The sequence below is a fragment of the Larimichthys crocea genome, chromosome XXII (assembly GCF_000972845.2).
Source record: "Larimichthys crocea isolate SSNF chromosome XXII, L_crocea_2.0, whole genome shotgun sequence".
Classification (NCBI taxonomy): domain Eukaryota; kingdom Metazoa; phylum Chordata; class Actinopteri; family Sciaenidae; genus Larimichthys; species Larimichthys crocea.
The window spans coordinates 17,741,102-17,764,170 of record NC_040032.1 but is presented as its reverse complement, the minus strand read 5'-3'; the positions used below and the strand labels follow the sequence as shown (position 1 = coordinate 17,764,170).

The following is a 23,069-nucleotide window of genomic DNA, read 5'->3' as shown; positions in this document are numbered from 1 at the left end:
CAGTGCAGGATCAGTACTTTTACTGAAGTGAAGGATCTGAATACTTCCTCTAGCACTGACTGTATGTGCGCTGATGGGTTTAATCTGCGTTTACTTTACCACACAGACTGTGCCATTATCAGCAGGTTCTTGTAAAATGCAAATGTTGTGTGAAATGGTTCTCTATCAGTGTTGGTGATTTCAAACCATAAACCTAACCCAAACACAGATGATCATGTTACACATCAATGAATCCAGCACAGTGCCTTTAAAAAAAAAAAAATCATTTTAACTGTAATCTTGTGTGGAGTGAAGCCTCACTATATGCAGAATCTTGTGCATAATTTTGCACAGCAGAGGGAGAAAAAGGGCCACTATATACCGAAAGCTCATTGTTGTGACTGAAATCATGGATGTCTGATGTAGAGGTGCTGAGGTGGCTACAGCTCCCCCTAAAATCAGGCATAATAATCCCCATCAGTTAAATTTATAATGACTGGGACTGGGATTTACTGTATATACATTGCGCACAAATATTTGTGGTAGAGGTTTAACTGTAATTATTGTTTATCAATGTCTATATTACAGTAATAATCCTATTGCCAGGCCTGATTAAGTTAAGGCATATCAGGTTATTGAGGTTTTTTTTAGGGAGTTTAGAGTTAATCAAAGTAACATGGTCAGACAGACCCAGAGAGTTCAACTCAGCCAGCTACAGCCAGAGCACATAAGGTAACTGCATGTAGAGTGACATATGTGAGCCGTTAGTATGACAGGATGTGTGTTTTCCATTAACAGGTGTCTCATATGAACGGGTACATTGTGATTAAATGGCTGTTCCTGTTTGCATGTTCTTCCTCCCACAGTCCAAAGAAATGCACTTTAGGGGTTAGTTGGTCACTCTAAATTGCCCGTAGGTATGAATGGATGTTTGTCTCTACGATGTGTGTCCTGTGAAGAGCTGCCGACTTGTCCAGTCAGCCGGGATAGACTCCAGCCCCACCGTGACACGGATGAGGATAAGCGGTTACAGAAAATGGATGGAGGTAATAAAACATGACTGATACCAATGACCATCTATGTTCTGTCAAAGTTCTGGTTTTTATTGGTTCGTGGTAGAAAAACAAAACAAAACACAGAATTTTCTGGTTGTAAACACGATGAGGAGATCTAAACGGTCTATCAATAACAAATGATCTTAAAGGATGAGAGTAAGCAGGAGTCATAACTTAAAGTTCCTAAAACAGATTTCACAATCATCTTTTTGTTGGGAAATGTGGGATGAGATTCCTGAGAAAGATTAACTCAGATTCATTTTCATAACAAACACTTGCATGGTATTTACCTCCAAAGGAGATCTTCACAAGTCTCCATGAACCAACAACAGAACCAGACAGTGTGAGACGGTGTACATACAACTGGAACACAATAAAACAATCCTAAAAACAAACAAACAAAAAAACCAGCGTGTTCGGTCTATCAGCTTGTTAATCACTACATGCTGTTGAAAGCACAGACAGAGACGTCAACCATGACCACTGATTTCCAAAGAATACCTGCATGTCAAGACAGCGATGCAAAGAAGTCCCAAAACAAAATATTTTCAAAAGAAATATTTACTACGCTTTCAAGAAACTACTTCAATAAAGTACAATATAAACACATTTTAATTTAAAAACTCTGGTAAATCGACATTTCTAGCAATATTTCTTTTTTTCCTGGGGTAAAGCCCACATATGTATTTTCTCTGTCTCACTGTACCTTTTCTCGGAATTTTCAAACATTAAAATGAACATATGTGTAGAAAAAATTGTGACAGAGAATATGAAAATACTATGAGGTGTTTGTACTGCCAAAAAGTAAAACTATAAAACACCAAAAATAAGTGTTACCTGTAACCAAATCCTTTGAAATGAGGAGTGCAAATCATGTGCAAGGATTTTCCTTCAAGCAATATTTGATTTGTAAAACAATCAATCTCACTTTATGGCACAATCTAAACTTTCCCGAGATGTTATCCCAAGTAAAAATATCACTTTAAAAGTAAAACTGCAGCATGAAAGGACATTGATTTCCCTCAAGAGGCTGCTGACATTTAATCCTTTTCTAGGGAGAGTCATCATGATTGAAACAATTGGAGCATTGCATCATCATCATCGAAACATTTTGAAATGTGAAAATAAAAACACATGAAAGTCCTGATGGTGGTGAGACTCCACCAATTATATAACAACAAGAAGAAAACCAACAGTGATTCTCACCACTCGAGAACATTCATGTGAGTGAAAACAATGATTTCTTAAACAGCCACACAAATTAATACCACTCTTAAAAACAAAACACTTGACACCGAAACAGTCAGTTTTAGTCTGCTCTCCACGCGACTTCAAACCCCACCAGGATGTTTTGCCTGCCAAACTCTGTTAGCAACCTTTTGTCAGTTTGCACAGGGTGTTTTATTTTGAAAATCTACTAGGTGTCTTTCTCTGCCTGACTTCTGGCCAGCTCAAGCTACGCCGTGCAGATTGATGCAGGCTGCTCGCGGCGTAGAATATCCACGTATTCTCTCTGTGGAGCGCCGCTTCCTAAAATGGACCGCAGCGAATCTGGTGGGGTTTGAAACTCTGACAGGAACGGCCGCGATCAGCTCCAGCAACTTCGTGCCTGGTGGACTTTAAGCCTTTACTATGCAACAATTCAAAACTCAAATTAAATTCAACGGTGTCGACGATTATTCAAACAGTTAAAACACTCAGTTAAAGCATCAACACAAAAGAGGAAAGTCCTCTATATTCACATATTACTCCTCAAAGTTAAATACAAACTAAAATCCAATACTAAATGTACAGGAGAGTGTGTGTGAACAGGAAGTTCACGCTGTGATAAACAGTGCAGGCCAGTTCAGTAGGTTTTTAACGAGTTACTCCTTCCTTGATTCTGCGTCCTCCTTCATCTTCTGCTCCTGCATGCGACTCCGAGTAGAGTCTGGAGGACAAAATAAAGTCATCAAAATGTTTAAGGAACTTCAACAATCAGAACATGTGAAGAAGTGTGAAACATATAAACCAGTTTTCACTTACTCATCTCTGCAAGTTTTTGTATCAGTGTGGAGTCTCTTCCAGATTTGCTGTAAATTTTTAAAAAAAGTGTTTTTATTAAATATTACATTTTTCGGTCATACTTCATGTTACATCTGGTGACCCACTGCACTCTAAGACAGCTGTCAGCGCCAGCATAATATCTTTGGAAAGACCGGAGACCCCTGCTGAAGTGAAGAAATGGCAATGTGGATGGAGAGCTGGATCTAAGCACCAGGAGCATAAAAGACGGTACAAACGGATGTGTGTGTGGTCATGACCATTTACCACGGAACAGAAGGGAGCGGGGGAAAGATGTGTAGTATGTGTGCCTGTGTGTGTGCACACTGCGTGTGTTTATCTTAAAAACACCATCTATGACCAACCTGCCGTCGGCTTCGTCTTGCCCGTCCACATCGAAACGTAGCCTCTTCAGGGGCTTTGGGGTGGCGCCGAGATCCAGGGTCCTCTTAAAGGAGCGGTCGCTGCTGTTGACCATCTGGTTGATCTTCTGGAAACGATTGGCCAGCTGTGAAAAAAAAAAAACAACCCAAAAAAACAAGTGTGTGAATAAATGGGGAAAGAAAATTGATAGATTTTAATGTGCTGAACAAAAGAGGACCTTACCCCAAAAGATTCACCAATCGATACCAGCATCCTGTTAGAAGGCAAAAAACACACGTGAGAAATTTGTATCAAGTGCAGCTGATCACTTGAGTTCTGAGTATGAACATGCTCGACTCACCTGGTGCGAGGAGTCATGATACTCGGGGACATGCGTGGGCTTTTCAGCGGGGAGATGTACACGTTGTTGCTCCCAGGCACGCGCAGAGGTGAGCTGGGGAGCTTGTACGGGCTGCGTGGTATTTGCGGGATTGGCGAGAGGGGGGGCGGCTGCAAAAACAAAAACAACGAGAGGCCGTGAACATTTATCTGACATCGGTGCATATTATTAAGGTGCAAATTATTAATTGTAGCTCCTCGTGGAGCAGGTGTCTCACCCTGGTCGACGCGTACTGCAAGATGTTGGTTTTCAGCTTCTGCATGAACACTTGGTTGTAGAAGACTATGATGGAGTCATAGTGTCCCTCAGTGATCAACACATGCTTAAAGGTCTGAGACAGAGAGACGCGCAAAGAAAGTTAAAAGTCGTTCAAGACAACTAAAAACAGCAAAAAACAAAAAAAAACAAAATAATTAACATTAAAGACCTCCTGGCTGGTGTTGGGCATGTTCTTATAGGCTGTGACGATGGTCTTGAAGCGCAGATCGACACTCTTCACTTTACAAATGGCATACATGGCCGACATCATCAACTACAGGAGAGAAGCAGTTTGAGAAAACAAACAGGAAAACATAAGGAAAGAGACACCGAGACTAAGTAAAGCTATAGGTTACCTGGTCGAGGTGACGGTCTCTCATCAGCTCGTGCTCGTGCTGCAGGGTGTGCTGGAACAGGGTCCATATGATGGGCTCCAGTTCAGGGTGGGAGGACAGCAGGTAGGAGCAGAGTATCTTGAGCCTCGTGTAGGCCAGGCGGTACACTACAGAGAGAGCGTTTTGTTCCAGAAGTTATCCAGAGAAGCTTTAACTTCTATATCTGCATTAATTAAAAATGTTGGAACAGTTGAACGACATCTTACATTTCTTATAGAAGAGGCTGAGGGAGTTGGACTTTGGGAGGCTCTGGCCGGCAGGCTGGGTCGAAGCTTGAGGAGGCTGAGAGGAAGGCTGAGAGCTGGGCGTGGCCGGAGATTGGGGTGGCAATACACGAACGTTCGGACGCGTGGGGGACAAATATCTGAGAGGATGGAGAAACACAAACATTAAAGGACCAGTGTGTAGAAGAAATACAATCGAGCCTCATTCAAAAGTTTTAGAACACCATAATTTTTCCAGTTATTTATGCAATTCAAGTCATGGCAAGCCCAATGAATAGCAAACTAAAATGAACAGCCAGAGGTTAAAAAAAAGGTTTGGTTACCCAAAACTGAAAAATAATGTACATTTCAGAATTATACAGAAGGCCATTTTCAGGGAAGACAAAGTGGGTTAACAATTTAAAGCTGTTCTGCAGCAATGAAGGTTAAATCAGGCTTGAAAGCTGGTGCTACTAATCCTACAGGTGTCCAACTTCTTGATTACTTATAACGCCCTCTGTCTGCATAAAAGCAGTGTTGGAAACACATGTGGTACCAGACCCTCATGAGCATCAGGTGAACAGTACCGTACTGCAGAAAGTAGTGTGTTGCTACAAAAATGGCGAGAAAAGGCAATTAACAATAGACGAGGACAGACCATCATACACTTAAAAATTGAGGTCTTTCCTACAGAGAAATTGCAAAAAAATTCAAGGTGTCAGTGAGTACAGTTTTCTTCACCATCAAAAGGCACTCAGAAACTGGGGGAAACTCTGACAGGAAGCGGTCTGGCAGACCCAAAGCCACCACTCAATGAGGGGGCAAGTTTCTGAGAGTCAACAGCTTGCGTGATAGGCGGATCACAGGACAACAGCTTAATAAGTGGTCGTAGTAAGCAAGTCTCACACAAGTCCAAGCTATGCCAAACTACCTCAGGAAAAAAGAACAAGATGGTAAGCTTGAAAACATGGAGCGGCCAGCACAGTCTCCAGACTAGTGTATGTATGTATGTATGTATGTATGTAAAAGGCTTAATCTAAGATAACTAAACATAAAGATTCTTATTTTCTGGTGATTATACACTAATGGAGACAAATCTTTGAATATTATATTCAAATTCTGTATAAATCTTACACACTAGAACTACTAAGCCGGTCATTTTGGCCCTTTTTTTCACGCTTGATACTGATCATCCTGTGCCTCCAAAATATTTTTCTTTTTTTTAACACTATTACAAATCTAAAGCTAGCCTTAACTTTGAGCTAAAGCCGGTGACAGGGGATTCAAAACTTCAGTGATGTGGAGGAGCAGGTCTGGATCATGAGGTCCCTTCAATGATAATCCGACACTGTCTCTGAGAGTAATTCAGAGGATGAGACTCAGTATTTCTGCATAATTGCAGATAAAGTTACACTAATTAATATTATGATGTCTCAAGATATGATTTCAGTGAGTGTGGCCTCTGTAGTGTGATCTAAACATGCATTGAAAACAGACATGTAACTGAAACTGTTACTGTTACTACATGTCTTTGTCTAATGAAATATTCTGCTTCAATCCACATTTGTTGGCATTTTGCCTTCAAAAACTTTTTTTTTTTATCATAAAATATAACGAAAGGTTCATTCGAAAACTTCACTAGAAGCTTCAAATGTTAATGTGTAAAATTACATTTTTAAAAATAGGCCGCTATGTTCATTGTGGTGGTTCTAGTAGCTCAGAGCAGAACAATCAGCCGCAGTTGAGACTCTGTGACTCAGTGGTTTCACAACAGACAAACATATTTTAGGTCTCTGAGCTGGTTTGTACCAGCAGCTGACAGATAGATAGACAGGCAGGCAGGCGGACAGACAGACAGGTTGTGGGTTGGCAGACTCACAGGTCAGCTGCGGTGTGGTTGTGCTGCAGTGGTTGGTTGAAACTAGCTGGGGGCTCCACTTGCTCTGCCGCTCCGCCTTCATGCTCTTGTTTCAGCAGCTCAAACAGCGGCGAGCCCTGCAGACATGCACATACTGACAGTTACTACATACAGTTATAACTGGAGTTCAATTCAACATTTGGAGAAAAAAGAAGATACAACAGTAAAAATTAAACTGAGGTTAATTACAGTTTTTTCAGACCGTCAGAGGTTTAAAGTTCAGTCCTTCGGTGACCTTTCAGTCCTCTGCGTTTAATCTGATCTGAGCACGAACGGGTGAATTTTATCACATAACGATCGGTTCCTGCTGTGGATTCATTCGATAATGAAGCTTATGCTGACATTTAGAAAACTGAAGTGCCAGCATTGGCACGATCTTCACATGAAGTTGAGGTTGCCCCCACGCCTACTTACATTTTTTTTTTTCTTCACAGTAAACGGAAACACACGCAGGTTCTTATTTTGTTAAGATTCACAGATAATCCTCGATGTAAAACTAAAGAAGGAACATTTATGCATCTGTGATTCAATGAAAAGTTTCTGGCATTCGATTAATTCCTCCAAGTTTCGGAGCTAAACTCATGACTTTAATTAAAAATCTTAAATAAAACGCAGAGCACTGATAAAACAGACAAATTAATACTGCTGTATATTGGATTCCTTAAGGATATAAATACAACATAAATTATAGAAATATAACGTCACCTTTTTGTTTTAACTTGTTTTGTGTTTCAATTTTGTTTAGATTAAATTGTTAATTGCTTATATAAGTACAAGGGTGTGTACAAGGATCTATAGGTTATATGTCCTTGTTTGCCTTTATAAAGTACATTGTCCTTGTTCTTTCTTTGTTTGGTATGTCTTGTCTAAGTATTTATTTTTGGGAGGGCGGAGGGAAGGGATTAGGATACTCAGTGTACTATTGTGTTTGCATGTTTACCCAATGGTGTTGGTTATTGTACATGCTTCGAAAGTGATGCACAGAAGAATATTTGGAGGTTTGTGTTGCAGTGTGTATAAAGAGAGTCAGACTTCACATGTTTAATGAAGAGTTAGTAGTTTTAGATGATATTCAATAAGAAACAAACACGTTTGGAACAATTTAATCAACATCACTTGCGTGTGGGGTAGGGTGTTTTATGATCAGTGCGAGTGCCAAAAATAAATTCCCTTCGCAAAAACCGTTAAACCATTAAGGTTTTATCCTGGACTGATAACACAACTGTTCCTCTTATAATGTTTACTTAAGCTCCCTGTACGATCAGATCATCGGTGACAACTGTGGAAATTCACCTTACCTGAGAGCACATTTTTATCTCTTGACACATTAAAAAAAATCAAAACATGAGCATCAGCTTTTACAAAGAAGGAAAAACAATATCAGACGTGAGATCATACAGGGAAGAAGGTGTGGTTTACTACATAGGTTTACACAGTAGCTGCAGGTGTAGACTTGTTATGAGCACATTCTTCGTGTCATACATGCCACGCCCGGCTGACTCCACTTTAACAAAAAAATCTATGATGTATAATGATATGTATGAGGGTAAAGTTTTATTAGGTGTTGTGAAATCATTGCTCAACAGTCCTAAGTTCACTGACAACCCCAGATCAAGTTTTACGTCTCTAACGTTACCTGATTATGTATTTGAAGAAGTCATAGTCACATAAAGAAAAGGTTGAGATCTAAACACACCTATAGCAGTTCAGAAATGTTTGTAATCTAGTAGAAAGCTCAACTACATCATTATTCAAATTTCAAAAATACGAGTACAAAAACAAAGCAGCAACGTGAGGACTTTGCACCCGCCCTCCTGCTCCACGGAGGCACCTCCCTTTGAGTTTGTGGTGGAGTCTCAATCTTTTCAGACAGCTGCCTGCTGGATCTCTGGTTTACGAGCATGCAAGAGCAGAGGAAAACTTCAGAAGCTTAAGAGTAACGCCCCCCAGGGCAGCAGCAGGAACACACAGGAAAACAAGAAAGAAGAAAAAAGAAGAAGCACTCGACTGTTCGCGAAGTTGGCACATGATCCTTCTTTCAAAAAAACATTTCTGCTTCAGAGGACAACTGGACTGTGGAGGACCACTTTTTGTTGGACAGTGAAGGACTTTGGATACTGATGCAAGTATTTTTATATGGAGTTACTGTGTACTTTCATGTCGCTGCGGTCTATAACATAAAACCACACAAACGGAACTTTTCTTCTGCATTTCAGTACTGTTTTTTCTACCCAACGGAAATGTCATTGTTCCTGCCTGCTGCACATGGTTGGATTAACACGTTGCTTTAAATGACCAACAAGTAAAGGAGGACAACTTTTTCCATCACTGTGTTAGGCTCCAAACTTTCCAGGTTTAAAAATGTATAACAACTCTACACAAGCTCTACAAGACACCACCACACTGAACATTCAAAATCACTGTAACAAGAGTGATGATTTCAAGTACACACTGTACAGCTGCGTTTTCAGCTTGGTGTTTGTGATTGGACTTCTCTTCAACATGGTGGCAGTTTATATTTTTGCCTGTAACCTGAAACTGCGGAATGAGACCACGACATACATGATAAACCTCGTCGTCTCGGACTCTCTCTTCGTCCTCAGCCTGCCTTTTCGGATCGTTTACTTTGTTAAACGCGATTGGATGTTTGGAAATGAGTTGTGCAAGATCTCTGTGGCCTTGTTCTACACCAACATGTATGGCAGCATCCTCTTCCTCACCTGCATCAGTGTTGACCGTTTCCTGGCCATTGTGCACCCGTTTCGGTCCCAAGCTATTCGTACCAAGAGGAATGCCAAATTGGCCTGCTGCACAGTTTGGGTGATGGTTCTTTCTGGAAGTATTCCCACTGGGTTTCTTTTGGATACCACTTCACCCAAAAATGCCAACTCAAGCTACTGCTTTGAAAACTACTCCAAAAAACAGTGGAAGGCTGAGCTGTCCAAGGTGGTGGTGTTCATCGAAACTGTGGGCTTCATCATCCCTTTGATGATCAATGTCTTCTGCTCCGTCATGGTGCTACGGACGTTGAGGAAACCCCAAACTCTCAATCGTGGGGGAAGCCTCAACAAGGCCAAAATCTTGAGGATGATCATCGTGCATCTGCTCATCTTCTGCTTCTGTTTCATCCCCTACAACATCAATCTCATGTTCTACGCCATGGTACGCTCCAATATCCTAAAAGGATGCACCGCTGAATATGTGGTCAGAACCATCTACCCCATCGCTCTGTGCATAGCGGTGACCAACTGCTGTTTTGATCCGGTCATTTACTACTTCACGTCGGAGACGATTCAGAGCTCCATCAAACGCAAGTCCACAGCATGGAATAACGGTGTCAAGCTGTTTCAAAGACTACAGATGGACAGCTTGCAAAGCAACCATAGCGTTTAGACTAAAACTAATTGTCGTTCAGAGTGAAAATGTTTGTTGTAGTGTAAATACCCTTTACCAGGGTTGAAAGTCACAGCTCACAAGTGTAAAACTGTCAGGAAATGAATTCATAATGTGTTTCACTCAAAATGACAGGTGTGTAAGCCATAGTCACGTACATGGTGCTGCAAATGATGATCAGCTTTTGCACAGGAGACATTGTAATTGTAGTTTTAGCTCTTTTAGGAAGGCTCTACTTCAGCAATGCTGAACCAGTGTTACAACTCTGTTTATGTACCGTAGTGTGCAGTTTCTAAATAGCCTCACTTGAGCTTTTAAGCACTTTATAGAGCAACATGTTCTATAACAGCTTTCTTTATAATGAAAGTGAATAAAAGTCAATAACTTCAAAAAGGTTTTCGAGTTTGAGATACTTTGTTGAGTTGTGAAATATGTGACTGCAAAAGAGGGTATTACCTCGACCTACTAGTCATACAGGTACTAGCAGCTGCAGCTACAGGTACTGCAGTTGGCCAATGCCATGAATGCACAATGAGTCAATAAAATTCAAACTGTAGATCACAGGTGTGGTCAATATTTGACTGCTGAAAGGACTGCCAAAGGACTTATCTATAATGAATGGTCATATCTTTGTGATGCAGTTTTTGAAACTCTTTAGAGGTTAGAATTTAATCTTCCTGTTGGTGGTAAATGGTGCAAGTTACTGAAGCCAAACTGAGCTCACACTGTAAATGAAATATGGTGCAGCTTGAATATTTGTTCCTTCTTGTAAAAGCAATGTGCTGCAAGACCGAGCGCTACCGCATTCCTGTTGAGAGGCTTAGCCCGAGGGGTCGGCACTGACAAGGACAGACTCATCACCACCACTGCACCATCGCTGAGACGGATTGTGAAAAAAATGAAGCAGACGAGCAACAACATGCCTCTTGGCGGTAAAGTACATTTACAAAATAGAGCACAGGGGTAGTTACTGCAATCCTAAAAACAGACCTAGGGAATATTCCAGAGTATAAACTTAAATCTGCAGAAAAACTGATTCTGTTGACAAGATCATCACAGCTGATGATCATATTAATATAATTTAATGTGTGCAAAGAAAGTTTATTAAATTAAACTGGAAGAAAAACAACTCATTTCCATTTGTAATAATCATAACATGTGCACTGGAAAATAAATATGAAGCAATTATTTCACTGAAACAGTGACATGTGTCTTTGTTTTGTTATTTTTCTATCTAATTCAAATTTGTCTCACTATGTCCCTGTGGTGTGTATTAATGACGACCATACACATGAAACCTTCGAAAAGTCCCATCATGCACCTGGTGAAAATATACTTTAAAACTGTTGAACAAAAGAGCAGAAACACAAGCAGCTTTTGTCCCTCTGATTTCCCTCTGGGCTGCACCGCTGTATGAATTATTGCTCGTCAGATGGCTGACAAATCTAGTTAATGATCAACTCCAATCATTCGTGTAGGTTTTTTAACAAGCAGCCATAAACATGACTCCCACTGTAATGAAACAAGCCTAATTTTAATACTGATCACCAACTTTAACTCAATCAGAAAACTAACTGGTTAAAATCAGAAAACTAACCAGTCCTCAAGCTAAACTAGTGATCGTTTGAAGCTCATTAAATATTTTGACTCAATCAGCTGAAATTAGGTGATTAGGTGGCAGGAAGAAGAAAGTGTATTGAGGAGAGGAGAGGAGAGGAGAGGAGAGGAGAGGAGAGGAGAGGAGGCGTGAACTGTTTCAATCAGGAGCATCTGCAGTCTTTCAGCTTCCCGACACGGTCACTGCATCGATGAGACGCTGATAGTGGTGAGTGATGAAGCTTTGTTTCAATACGTCTCTTCAGTTGTACTAATTATGCTCACATGTTCAGTCTGTAATCGATTAGGAGAGATTTTTTTATTTAAAAAATAAATAAAAATCAAGCAATTAACTGTATCGTCCACTTGGGGCTTAAATGAAGATTATCTGAAGATGAGTGATGTTGTAATAATAAAAGGCAGAAGATCAAGCGTCACACAACAGTTACTCATCAGATACTGGTGAGATAGATATGTGCATCAGATCCATCATGCATATCTGTGTATTAGTATGTATTAGTAAGTATTTTCTTATCCACCGTATGTACTGTGAGCTGCTGTAACAAGGGAATTTCCTGCTGTGGGAGCAGTAAAGTTAATCTCATCTTATCTTAAGTGTATTATTATGTTATATTATATTATATTATAATATAGGAGTTACATCAGATCACTGAAAGAGAAAGAAAATATGAGAGGAAGGGAGAAAAAAAGAAAGAAAAGAAAGATTTACTACATCCTTTAGAGGATCAGGGATGTCTTAACAAATATTATTGCTGGAAGTCAAATTATCTTGATATCATCAGTGTTGGAGCACATAGTAAATACATTTTCTCTGCTCCTTTTCCTTTGCACTTTATTGCATTCATTTTATGTTTATTAACCTGGTTTGGATGATATAAATCAAGGTACAAAGTGACATGTTCACATCAGTGTTGTTGAAAGTCAGATTATTTTGATATCAGTGTTAAGATAACAGTGGGAGCTGTAACTCGTCAGCCAGCTCACGCCAGCACATTTATTCCACACCCCAAAAGGTTAAGAACGACAATGTTGTGATCTTCAGCGGGTCAAAGTGTTTGAAAGACAACAAAGAACATAGAAAATAATATTTCTCTGCACCCTTTGTGTTGTACTTTACTGTGTTTATCAGTTGTTTTATGTTTATCATCCTGGTTAGGATGATTAACCGCAACTGCCACCTTGTCAGCCTAATGATGTGCATAATGTATAAATATGGGTATGCAAAACTTTGATTCATTAATAAAGTTTTGTTCAGATGTTTGTACCTCTAACAATTCTTACAGAATTATGTAAAATGACACGATCATTAGTATCCCCAATATTGACTAAAAATTTTTTTAAAAGACTTTAAGGGCGTCACTAAAGGTCTAATTACTGCAGTGTACTGGTATTACACTCTGCATGTAATGAAACTAAATGTTTGCTTCTTTTATGGGGACAGGAAGATGCGGTTAAGTCTTTATTGAGCGCATTCGCAGGTCTGTCATGTTGAATTTCAAATATTAATTCAGCCGTGTTAGCTGTGTGCTCATGTCACCTCTGTAAATTTACATTCCATAAAAAACAGCATTTGTGACTTCATTAAGTTTTTACTTGCCAACTAACTGACCTGGTTTCTTCCTCCCATCTCATGTCCAAACAATATAATTTCCCCCAGATGTGAGTGAGCAGCGAATCATTTTGGGTCATGGAGACGTGGAATATGACTGATGTGCCAGCCACACCGTTCTCACCTCTGTCTAACTGCACTGTGGACACCAGCTACCGCTTCACCTTCTATAAAGTGTCCTACAGCGTCATCTTCTTGCTCGGGTTGGCCACCAACGGCGTTGCCCTGCGCAGACTATGCCAGTCTCCCTGCACCATCAACAGCACAGCCATCTACATGATCAGCCTGTCAGCTGCCGACATGTTTTTTGTCATCTCTCTACCCCTGAGAATCTACTACTACCACCAGAAAGCCAGAGCCTCCAAGACGGGGGAGTCCAGTTGGACGGCTGGTGCGGCGTACTGCCACCTCACTTTCACCGTCAAATACATCAGCCTGTACGGAAGCATCTTCTTCCTGGTGTGCATTGCTGTGGACCGTTACTTTGCTGTTGTGCACCCACTGGCTTCAGCACTCCGCAGGTTGCGTGTTGCACAGTTGGTAAGTGGGGGGATCTGGTGCCTGGTGCTGGGGCTCAGTGTGGGCCTCCCTCTGCTGCGCTCTGCAGCCGCTCGCCACCACGAGCCCTGTCTGCTGGACCCGTCCTCCCAACGCCACCGCACCATCATCCTGTTAGCTCTGGGCTTAGTCTTTGGCTCGTTTCTGCTGCCCACTGTGCTGCTTCTCTACAGCTACTGCAGAGTGCTAAGTGTGCTACGCCAGCCAAGACGCCGCTCCCGCAGCCAGCGCCACAATCGTCAGCACACTCTCAAGGTTATTTACTGGGTGCTCGGGGTCTTCCTGCTGTGCTTCGTGCCCTATCACATCAACCTCCTGGGATACACCCTCACACATGTGGGGCTGCTGCCCCACTGTGGCCTGGCCAAGGTGACCAAGGCTGTGCACCCCGTGGTGCTAACTCTAGCAAGCTCCAACTGCTGCCTCAACCCATTCATCTACTATTTCTCCAGCAGCATGGGACACAAAGAGGTGCATGGCGGTGGAGGCAGCGGCAGCCAGTGATACTGATCGTCACTGAAAAGGAAAGGTCTTTACTGGCCCCCCAAAGTGTATTTTGGCATCAACTGCATTAGGCTGAACAGGTTTTCTGTGTTTACGTTAACACTGCTGAGGGCAGCACCTCTGGTCCGGTCAAAGAAGTTCCTTTGTATCAAAACAACTTCAGCGTGTTTGTGAAATATTGATGACATTTCTCGCATGTAGTGACTTTTTAAGGCTGCGTAAATGCAGGTTTTTCCATCCATTTGAGTGCAGGTAGTGTGTTTGGGCGGCAGCAGTGCAGGCCGCAGCCACCTGCTACAGAGAAGTTGAGCTGGATCCAACTTTTGGTGAATCAGACAATCAGAGCAGAACCTCCATATCCAGGTGGATTCATGGACTAAACTCTGATACTCTACCTGTTGTGTTCTGGCTTTGTTTATTTCATGCACAGAGCTTCTCAATTTGTGTCTGACTCGCAAAATAGTGACACGAAGAAGTTTAATTTGGTTTGTGTCCGACGGTTTGAGAGACAGCGAAAGGGGGAAATCCTGTCTGAATGAGTCTCATTTGACAAAATAAAGGTTATGATAAAACGGTATGGATGTAAACTCTGTTGGTTGTTTTGTTTTTTGTTTTTTAAAGCTGCTATATAAATAAAGTTATTATCAAAATACCGTAATGTGATAAAAGCTCAAACTGACCGTCCTCCATGCGATCCTCTCCATGATGAGGTTCTCGCAGGTCTCCAGGTGTTTCACGATTTCTTTGTTCAGGGTGGGGTCGGCCTTGATGAAGCTCTCGATGACTTTGTAAAAGTCGAAGGCGGCGAGGTTCACCACATCAAGAATCCAAGGGAAGCACACGTTTGTATCAGCTGCATCACCACCACCAGCAGCGGTAGCAGCAGGGTGGTTGTATCCTCCGGTCTTAAAACTGCTCTCTAAACACGAGAAGCAACATTATTACGACTTGTCCAAATATTCGTCTGTATTACAGATAACTGTAAGATGTGACACAGTGATTCCAGGTTTAGTATTACAGGACACACCTCCATACGTTGCCATGATCACCTCCAGAGCGCAGGCCAAAAGCGATGTGTGAAATGTGGAGTCATTGAGGAGTTTACTGTAATGAGAATGAAGTGAATTAGCTTAAAGGCAAATGACGCTTCACTTACAATAAAAGACAACAAAAACATGATGATATAATAAAAACTGAAGAACACAAACCTGAAATTCTGGACAGACAGCCGCTTCTCTTCCTGCAAAATAAAAAACATGAGATCAGTGAGAGGGAAAACGAGAGTTATGGCAGACACTGTCTGTAGTCTACAGGTGAGGCGTTGCATAGAAAGTAAAAGAAAATAGAAAATAAATATTTATGATATATAGTAGATCAATCAATTGTGGTTTTCTGAAATATATTTTTGTGGCCAAATCTGAAGATTGCAAACAATTATTGCCAAAAAATAAATAAAAGAATTAAATACCGATTTCAGCATTGCCTCCATGACTTTGTAATAGAGTTTGACACCGAGGGTGAACCTCTGAAAGACAAAAGAAAAGTCAGACATGAAATGATTTGAGCACAAGCAGCACTGCTGTTGTTGCTCACCATCTGCTCGCTAGTTCCTACCTGTCTGCCGAGTACTATACAGCGAGGGCCGACTGCCTGACCGAACCTTTGGCTGAACGCCTGTCCGAGCGTCTCCAAACGCTTCAGCACGTCCTGCTTCGGGTCAACAGTGCAATTCTGATCACAGAACACAAGAAAACAGGAAATACATTAAATTAAGCTTGTGAGATGCACTTTCATGGGACATTTTGATTAGCTGCAACACATCTGGAGACGCACTTTGAAATATGTATCCAGGTTAGTAGAAGGCTGGTCCCCACTGGAGGTGAGATCACCCCTCAACTGCTTAATGGAGTTCATGGCCGCTCTGAAACAAAAATCAAGACCATGATGATCCAAGAACAATCTTCAGTGTTTGACATAGTTTTTAAATATATGTCATGTTAAAATGTAATACAACTATAAACCAAACATTTAAACTATTTATTTTTCTATTTAAACTGAAAGTTTATCTTAAACTTTTCACACCAGCTGAAACAGAAGCTTAAAAAAAGGCTGCCAGATTTTAAAAATGTATTAAGTTAGATTGAAATTTATTAGATCTTAGTTTTTCATTTCAATCTTTGGGCACTTTGCATGGATAGGAACTCCCAAAACAACATGATTTTGCTTTTTTAGTCACCAACTACAACTCCCAAATGACCGCTAGCTACTCACCTGATTGGAGTCTGAGGCGGGATGAGTACGGTATCTTCGTCTGAAAGGTTTTTCTTTGGCGTTCTCTCCAACTGTGATCTGAACGCAGCATTCATGATTAAACATTCTCAAGTTCAACATCAAATCACTGAGCAGTGAAAAGAAAAGAAGAACTTACATCTCGACTTTAGGTGCAAGAACAGTCTCATCTCCGTCAAAAAACAGCCGCCCATCAATGTCTCGACTCTTGAGGTAGTGCTCTTCGTATTGTTGGTTGATGTCGTTCACCTGTGGAGAAAATTAAAAGGTTGTGGTTACTTGAGAGTTCACTATTTAATTCTACATCTTATCAAAATCCAGAAGTGCTAAATGCAAAAAAATTACTAGACATGAAAAATAAACACACTGCATGGTTTCATTCATTAGAACTAAACGACAAACATCTGCAGGGACTTTCTAAACATCCTGAAGACTTGAATAACACATGTCATTACACGTCAAATATCAAAACAATAATTTGGTCTTAATCTGACGCAACTCCTTTTGTTTATGTTTATGTGTATACTGAACTAGATGAGTTGTTCCCTGTTCTTGATATGTCACCAACTGGCGAGGCATGGTCATCTTCGCCTTCTAGCTTCCTGACAGATGGATACTGATTTGAGAGACACCTAGTCTGGCTTTCCAACCCACAAGATGCAATTTGGGGGGGATTAAATTATTAACATACAGCTAGTCAGAGGCTGAGTCTCTCAGCTTGTCGGCACGCCTCTCTGTGATCAATTGTGACCGGTAATTCTTAAGTTAACTCGTTAAATGAGGTACTTGTTAACTACCGGCAGGCTCCAACTTGTCTGGAACCAGATCAGGAAAACAGACTGAGGCTCAGATGTCTGTTCTGAGGCAACTTACTCATAGGTCGGATTAATATGACGAGACTTATGCACGCTCGCGTAAATAATGCACACCACCTGCCTGTTACTGGGGTAATCTAACAGCAGAACAAATATTTCCAGTGACCTTCTTCAGAGAAGTGTGTTTGTCGCAGCAAACAGTAGCATCCTGTCTCCATTGCTTTTATACTAGCCTCTGCAATATACTACCTGACACACTAAAAAGGATGCCCCCCGCTTGAGTACACATTTTCCTGACACCACGTATGTAAAAAACAAACATATATGAGCAGCAGTGGCCAACAGCTGTCAGGCACTCAAACAAACATTCAACAACTGCAGCAGCGAGCAGGAAGAGATAACTAATGGAAATTGTGAAGTGCAGACTGTGAAGCCAAACAGTGGAGCAGGTGTTGTGGTAATCGTCGCGTAGCCCTCCGCATTACCTACCTGAGGAAAATCTGCAGATCTTGAAAGATCCAGTGAGTCCAGGAAAGCTGAGAAACTGGTCTGGTACACATTCTTTACCTGCAAATACAATTAGAGGTGAAATGAGGTGGAATACACACGTCAGAAGAAATGTGTTTGCACGATGACTGTGAGGGCCTTGTTCAGATCCAGGTTAAATCAGACTGAAGCTACATTTGAAGGCGGTTTGATTCCAAGTGATTAGATTTCTACAGATGTGTCTCAACCCAGACACTCATATCAGATTTCAAAGTCTTTTGTGTCAGGACCGGAGTTAGGGCAGTGCATCAGGGCGGCTCAGCTGCTACAGAGCGGCAACAGTCTGTGAACTTTAGGGGGAGACAGGGCTTCTGCCGTGTTGCACTGTCACGTAATCAGCAACTCATGCAGATAGGTTGGAGATGTCTGGACACAAATCCGATCTGATCACTTCTTCAAGACCTGATTTGAGTAACAAATCAGATTTTTGCCTGCAGTCTGAACAAAGCCTGAGATAAACATAAAGACAGGGGGCTCAAACCTCTTCTGCATTGCATTCGTTCTCTTTGCACAAAGTTTCGAGAAGCTGCAAATCCACCTCAGGCTCCGGAGGTCGAGATTTGGCTTTGCTCTGGTTGCGACGAGATGTTCGTGTCGGAGGACTCTGAACTTTGCTGATAGCTGATTCTGAGAGAGGAAAAAAAAACATTTACAGGGTTAGACAATACATCATGACACAGAATTGCACACACTTTTAAACAACTTTTTGTCTTCACATCTTTCAATAATAAGTCCTAAAGCTTTATTGAATACCGACAGAAAATGATACTGAAGCTTACTGTAAAGAGGCTGCAGAAGGTCTGGAGGGCAACGCTTGATGCATAACTCCAGCGTACAAAGCAGCAGCTGGAATGATATGACCAGGTCATCTTCCATCTGCAAGGCCCTTCCTGCAGACAGCAGAGATATCAGCACATGAGAAGCATCATCACAATACTACTACTGGGGATGAGAAACAACAGAACCACAAAACATTTTCCAAGCTCCAGAGCCGAGCACGAAGGTGGAAGGAAGGTCGGAAAGGAAGAAGATGGAGCAACGTGAAAACTATCCCATCTAGTGTGTTAACAGCTTGATCCTACTCGTTTTTGTTGTTGCGTTTAAAGGCTTAACTCACCCTTGGCCAAAAGAAACATTGTCCAACAGCTCCGAATGGTCTCCCTCTCCCTTGGAAAAGAGACACTGAATGAGTAATCGTGCTCCTGCGTCACATCTTTTGCAAAAAGCAAATGTGTGGTGAACAGTTATCCAACTTACTTGCCATCCGACACCAAAGCAAAGATTTTCTTGCACGTTCTGAAACGAAACAAACATTATTATCGGTTACAATTTAGCCACAAACTGTTCTACATGAATCAGACAGCTGTGCTGTTCACTCACTTCTCAAACCTCTCGTAGAGAGCCAGTGTCACGCTGTACTTTTTCTCCATTCGTGTCAGTGCTGAATTCACCTTGGTGCTTATAGTGTCCACGTTCACATCCAGTTTCCTCACCAGAGCAAAAAACTGCTTCACACTACACAGAAAGACAAAGGGTGAGTTTGTGGGAGAGATGAAATAAATTGTGGATAAAGTTGTAAAACCAAAACCAGGGGTTTAGATTTCACTTTGATTACATTTACTCATTTAGCTGATACTTTTACCCAAAGTGACTTACAAAAAGGGAAACAGGTGAGGTACAGTGTGACAAGGACATGTTAATGTAAGCACAACTCGCATAGACTCAAATGAGAGAAGGCAGATAGATTTATCCAGTTGTTGGTAGTCTTCAGAGAGGAGGTTGTGGAGAAATTGCTGAAGTCAAAGGTCAATGGTGAGGTCAGGAGGGAAGAAAGTGTTCAGGAGCCTCTGATGTCTTATGCTGTATTATTTATTGACGCTTGGACAAGGAGAATTAGAGACACTCATAGTTCATCAGAAGTGCCTGAGTCGGTCTCACATTCTGCCCAACTCATCCTGGTGGATAGACTTTAAACCCAAAGATAACACCACAAATACTATACACCCAGAATTAGTCAAAGAGAATGTTTTTACCCATGGAGGTCTTAGTGTCAGCATATTCTAGTCTGGAGACACAGATGTCTGTTTACGCAGATTGGAACGTCAACAACAAGCTATCTATTATGACTAGGAAGGCAGCAATAGGTCTCTTCGACACTGGCCACCACAGAGTTGAGATAGACTGGCACCTTCTGTTCCCAGTCAAAGCCAAACAACAACGGCATTGAGAAGTAGGTAGGTGCAGAAGCAGAGACTACTTTGTAGCGAAGCATTAGGGATTTGAATTTAATGCGGGGACTAATGTGGATAGCAAAGTTGCATGATGAATATTTTAACCAATAACGTGGGTCATGCACGGAGAGTACTTACTTCATACTGACTGCTTTCAGAACCTGAGTTAAGGTGAAACAGGTGACATCCATGTCTGTGGCTGACACAAACAGACAAGCCCCCCACAGCCTTTTCTGACTCTCCTGAAATGAAACATACACAGAGCGATGTTTAAAAACTAACAAATAACACGCACTCGTTTGGAAATCACCGACATCCTGATGGAGAGCGTTAATATCATCATGTTAGAGCGAGGCAACACCACCCCCATCGACATATCTGTCTCTCTAAATTTAAACAGAATTAACATTTTGAATGGGTGCAAAGAAGAAACGTGACAGAAAAGGTATAATTATCTGCGTTTATCCGTGAGAATAAATCTCAAATTTAACACATCTGTCTGCTTACGGAGTGCAGTGCATCCATATCTGCTCTCCTTTAACTGTACACTATGATCAGCTACTGTCTGAAAGGCAATAGTGGGTTATGCCATAATTACTCTCGGAGGATAATTCAGATTTCCAATGGTAAGGGAAGCTTTTTGAAACCAGCACCACAGACGTAGACTGGCTGTGAGCAGTAGTGGCCTTTTTATTCTAAACTTTACTTACTCTAAAAGTATAAACAGTAAGGGATAGTAGTCGTAGTTTTCAACCAGACTAAAACAACGTACACCGCTGACTTTCCCTTTGCATCACAACATAACACGCACACACACATTTACAGATAAAAACACATACAGCTACTTCCTCCAGGGAGTCTTGAACAGCTTTCCACAGCTTCCAGGCTCGGTCACACACCAGGTCGGTCACACAGAGGCTCTTACACAGGGCCACAAACTCAGCATCCTTGTCTCTGTGCCTTAAAGAGGGATGGAGACAAATAGAAAATGAAAACACGCTGCTCAGATGACGATGACGACGACAACAACAACAACAACAACAGCACGCACATGACTGTTAGCCAATGTCTGAGTCAGACCAGGGCTGTGTTTGTGTGTTATAACATCTTTTACACGTGTTATACTCTGTGGATGAGTGTGCAGGGCTGTGAGAAGTACATGTTGTGTTACAGTAAAGTGTTGTTAGCTCTGAAATTTGAAATCAGGCCTGGCTTCGTCCAAACTGCCCCAACTGCCAACTAACGGTCAGTTAGCAGGCGAGCTAACAAAAGGCTAAAGGCTATAGTTAACACTTTAAACCGGCTAATTATCAGACTGTTAATGAGCTGCTGGAGTCTGAATGAGCGTGAGAACTTTTCTTACTTTTTAACAGATAACTCTGGACTCTCCTTCTTGTCTGGAGAGCCACTTTCAGCGCCGGGCTTCAGCTCTTTGCTCTGTGCCGTCGCAGAGTTGCGTTTTTTAGGTGGCATCTCGGTGTCCTGGTGAGCTTAACGGGCGGATCTAATAATTAAAAATATATATATTTGTTTTGTTTTTAAAGTTAAAGTTTAAAGCCCTCCCCAGCTGCACGAGCTCCGTCCGTGGCAACAATACAACAAAACCTTGAACGACTTCCTGAACCCGTTTCGGAGTGGACGCTCGGTTTGTGACACCGTAGAGTGCCGGCGCGGGCGGTGTTTCAACGTGTAAGACGCCCACGACGGTTGGTGTCCACAACTCCGCGCGTGCTAACGTGTTCGCCGTGTTTCTGCTTTGTTTGTCTACACCGCCGTGGACTTTAACACGACATGTGTTCGGTTTTTACAGCTTTATATTTGCGTTAAACTCTCCGCGGAGTGCACTGTGTACGTTCACCGGGGTCACGTGACAAACCGCAAACGAACTTACCCAAACTCACGGGATGAAAACGCGGGAAAGTAACTACGTAACATCCGCTGCTGAGCATTTATCCCGCCATCCAGCCGCTGAGTACTGTGCAGAGTAAACACGTCATTTCAGCTAATTAATGTAACTACTTAATAACTTAATTACAGTGACGTAACCCGTGCACGTGCTTACTCTCGTGCCCCCTTTGTGTTTGTTTTGGTATTATTATTATTTTTATTTTTTTTTACGTTATTCTGCGTTTAAACTCATTTCACATATAATTTATGTAGGCTTTAATCTCCATTGTCACTGTAAACATTTGTTTCTTATGATAAAGACAGAAAATATAGAGTCTTAGAAATCAGATGTGCCTCCCCTGCACAATCATCTTAATGCATTTAATGCCCTCTTGTGGTAAAATCCACATATTGTTATTTAAAATGACTACAAGGTTTCAGGAAAGTTTGGTTCATGGTCATATAATAAGTGACCTGTACGTGGATATTATGCAAAATTGTGATGTACTTACAAATAAGAGATTGTATCACCAAATGCAAATTCAGCCATGTTTGTACACTCAATCCAACACAACAACTCTGACATAAATTTGGTTTTCACAAAAATGTATCTGTATTGTACCTGTAGGTCGGGGTGGTTTCAGCTGCTTGAATGAAGAGGGTATGGGACCATGTTTTTTGTATATAGCATCTCTGGGATACTTTGAAGATCTGGTGTTGAATGTATATTTTGGTTGTTCCTTTATTGATCAATATGGCTCTTTCCATATATTTCGATATACTATATTATGATGATAGAGATATTTGAGTGATTTAGATAGATATATAGAGATATACTACTATATTCCATATATATATGTTTATTTTCAAGTTTAATTTTAGGTTTATGTATCTTTGAATTAATAAAAACTTAGCTCTCTGCTTCTAAGATTTAAATTATAATGTCAAATTTTTACTGCGTGTCCTAGACTTGTGTCTAACCCCACTGAACATCGATATATATATC

The 23,069-nt window shown here is 41.3% G+C and overlaps 3 protein-coding genes across 3 annotated transcripts; 2 read left to right on the top strand and 1 right to left on the bottom strand.

The window, feature by feature from the left end:
- Positions 1-1,061: 1,061 nt before the first annotated feature.
- Positions 1,062-22,057, bottom strand: rb1 (retinoblastoma 1). Its single transcript, XM_027273491.1, has 27 exons — positions 21,540-22,057; positions 21,016-21,136; positions 20,315-20,418; positions 19,326-19,460; positions 19,203-19,241; positions 19,063-19,112; positions 18,725-18,835; positions 18,427-18,572; positions 17,889-17,966; positions 16,724-16,833; positions 16,567-16,644; positions 16,129-16,216; positions 15,910-16,026; positions 15,764-15,820; positions 15,504-15,535; positions 15,323-15,399; positions 14,976-15,214; positions 6,576-6,691; positions 4,700-4,857; positions 4,455-4,600; positions 4,268-4,372; positions 4,058-4,171; positions 3,802-3,950; positions 3,684-3,714; positions 3,443-3,585; positions 3,060-3,106; positions 1,062-2,964 (listed from the first exon to the last, which is right to left on the bottom strand). Exons 1-27 carry the CDS (start codon positions 21,647-21,649, stop codon positions 2,900-2,902), a joined length of 2,766 nt encoding a protein of 921 aa, XP_027129292.1. The 5' UTR covers positions 21,650-22,057; the 3' UTR covers positions 1,062-2,899.
- Positions 7,466-10,642, top strand: lpar6b (lysophosphatidic acid receptor 6b). Its single transcript, XM_010731821.3, has one exon. It carries the CDS (start codon positions 8,976-8,978, stop codon positions 10,005-10,007), a length of 1,032 nt encoding a protein of 343 aa, XP_010730123.1. The 5' UTR covers positions 7,466-8,975; the 3' UTR covers positions 10,008-10,642.
- LOC113744334 (lysophosphatidic acid receptor 6) lies at positions 12,897-14,963 on the top strand. The gene has a single exon (XM_027273492.1). It carries the CDS (start codon positions 13,312-13,314, stop codon positions 14,293-14,295), a length of 984 nt encoding a protein of 327 aa, XP_027129293.1. The 5' UTR covers positions 12,897-13,311; the 3' UTR covers positions 14,296-14,963.
- Positions 22,058-23,069: the final 1,012 nt, after the last annotated feature.

Bases quoted from the DNA above. Each gene is read 5' to 3' on its own strand.
- LOC113744334 (XM_027273492.1), top strand. From the start codon at position 13,312: ATGGAGACGTGGAATATGACTGATGTGCCAGCCACACCGTTCTCACCT.
- lpar6b (XM_010731821.3), top strand. From the start codon at position 8,976: ATGTATAACAACTCTACACAAGCTCTACAAGACACCACCACACTGAAC.
- rb1 (XM_027273491.1), bottom strand. From the start codon at position 21,649: ATGCCACCTAAAAAACGCAACTCTGCGACGGCACAGAGCAAAGAGCTG. The intron at 4,858-6,575 runs GTGAGTCTGCCA...CCATCCTCTCAG, and splicing joins AACCACACCGCAGCTGACCT to ATATTTGTCCCCCACGCGTC. The intron at 4,373-4,454 runs GTAACCTATAGC...TCTCTCCTGTAG, and splicing joins GAGACCGTCACCTCGACCAG to TTGATGATGTCGGCCATGTA.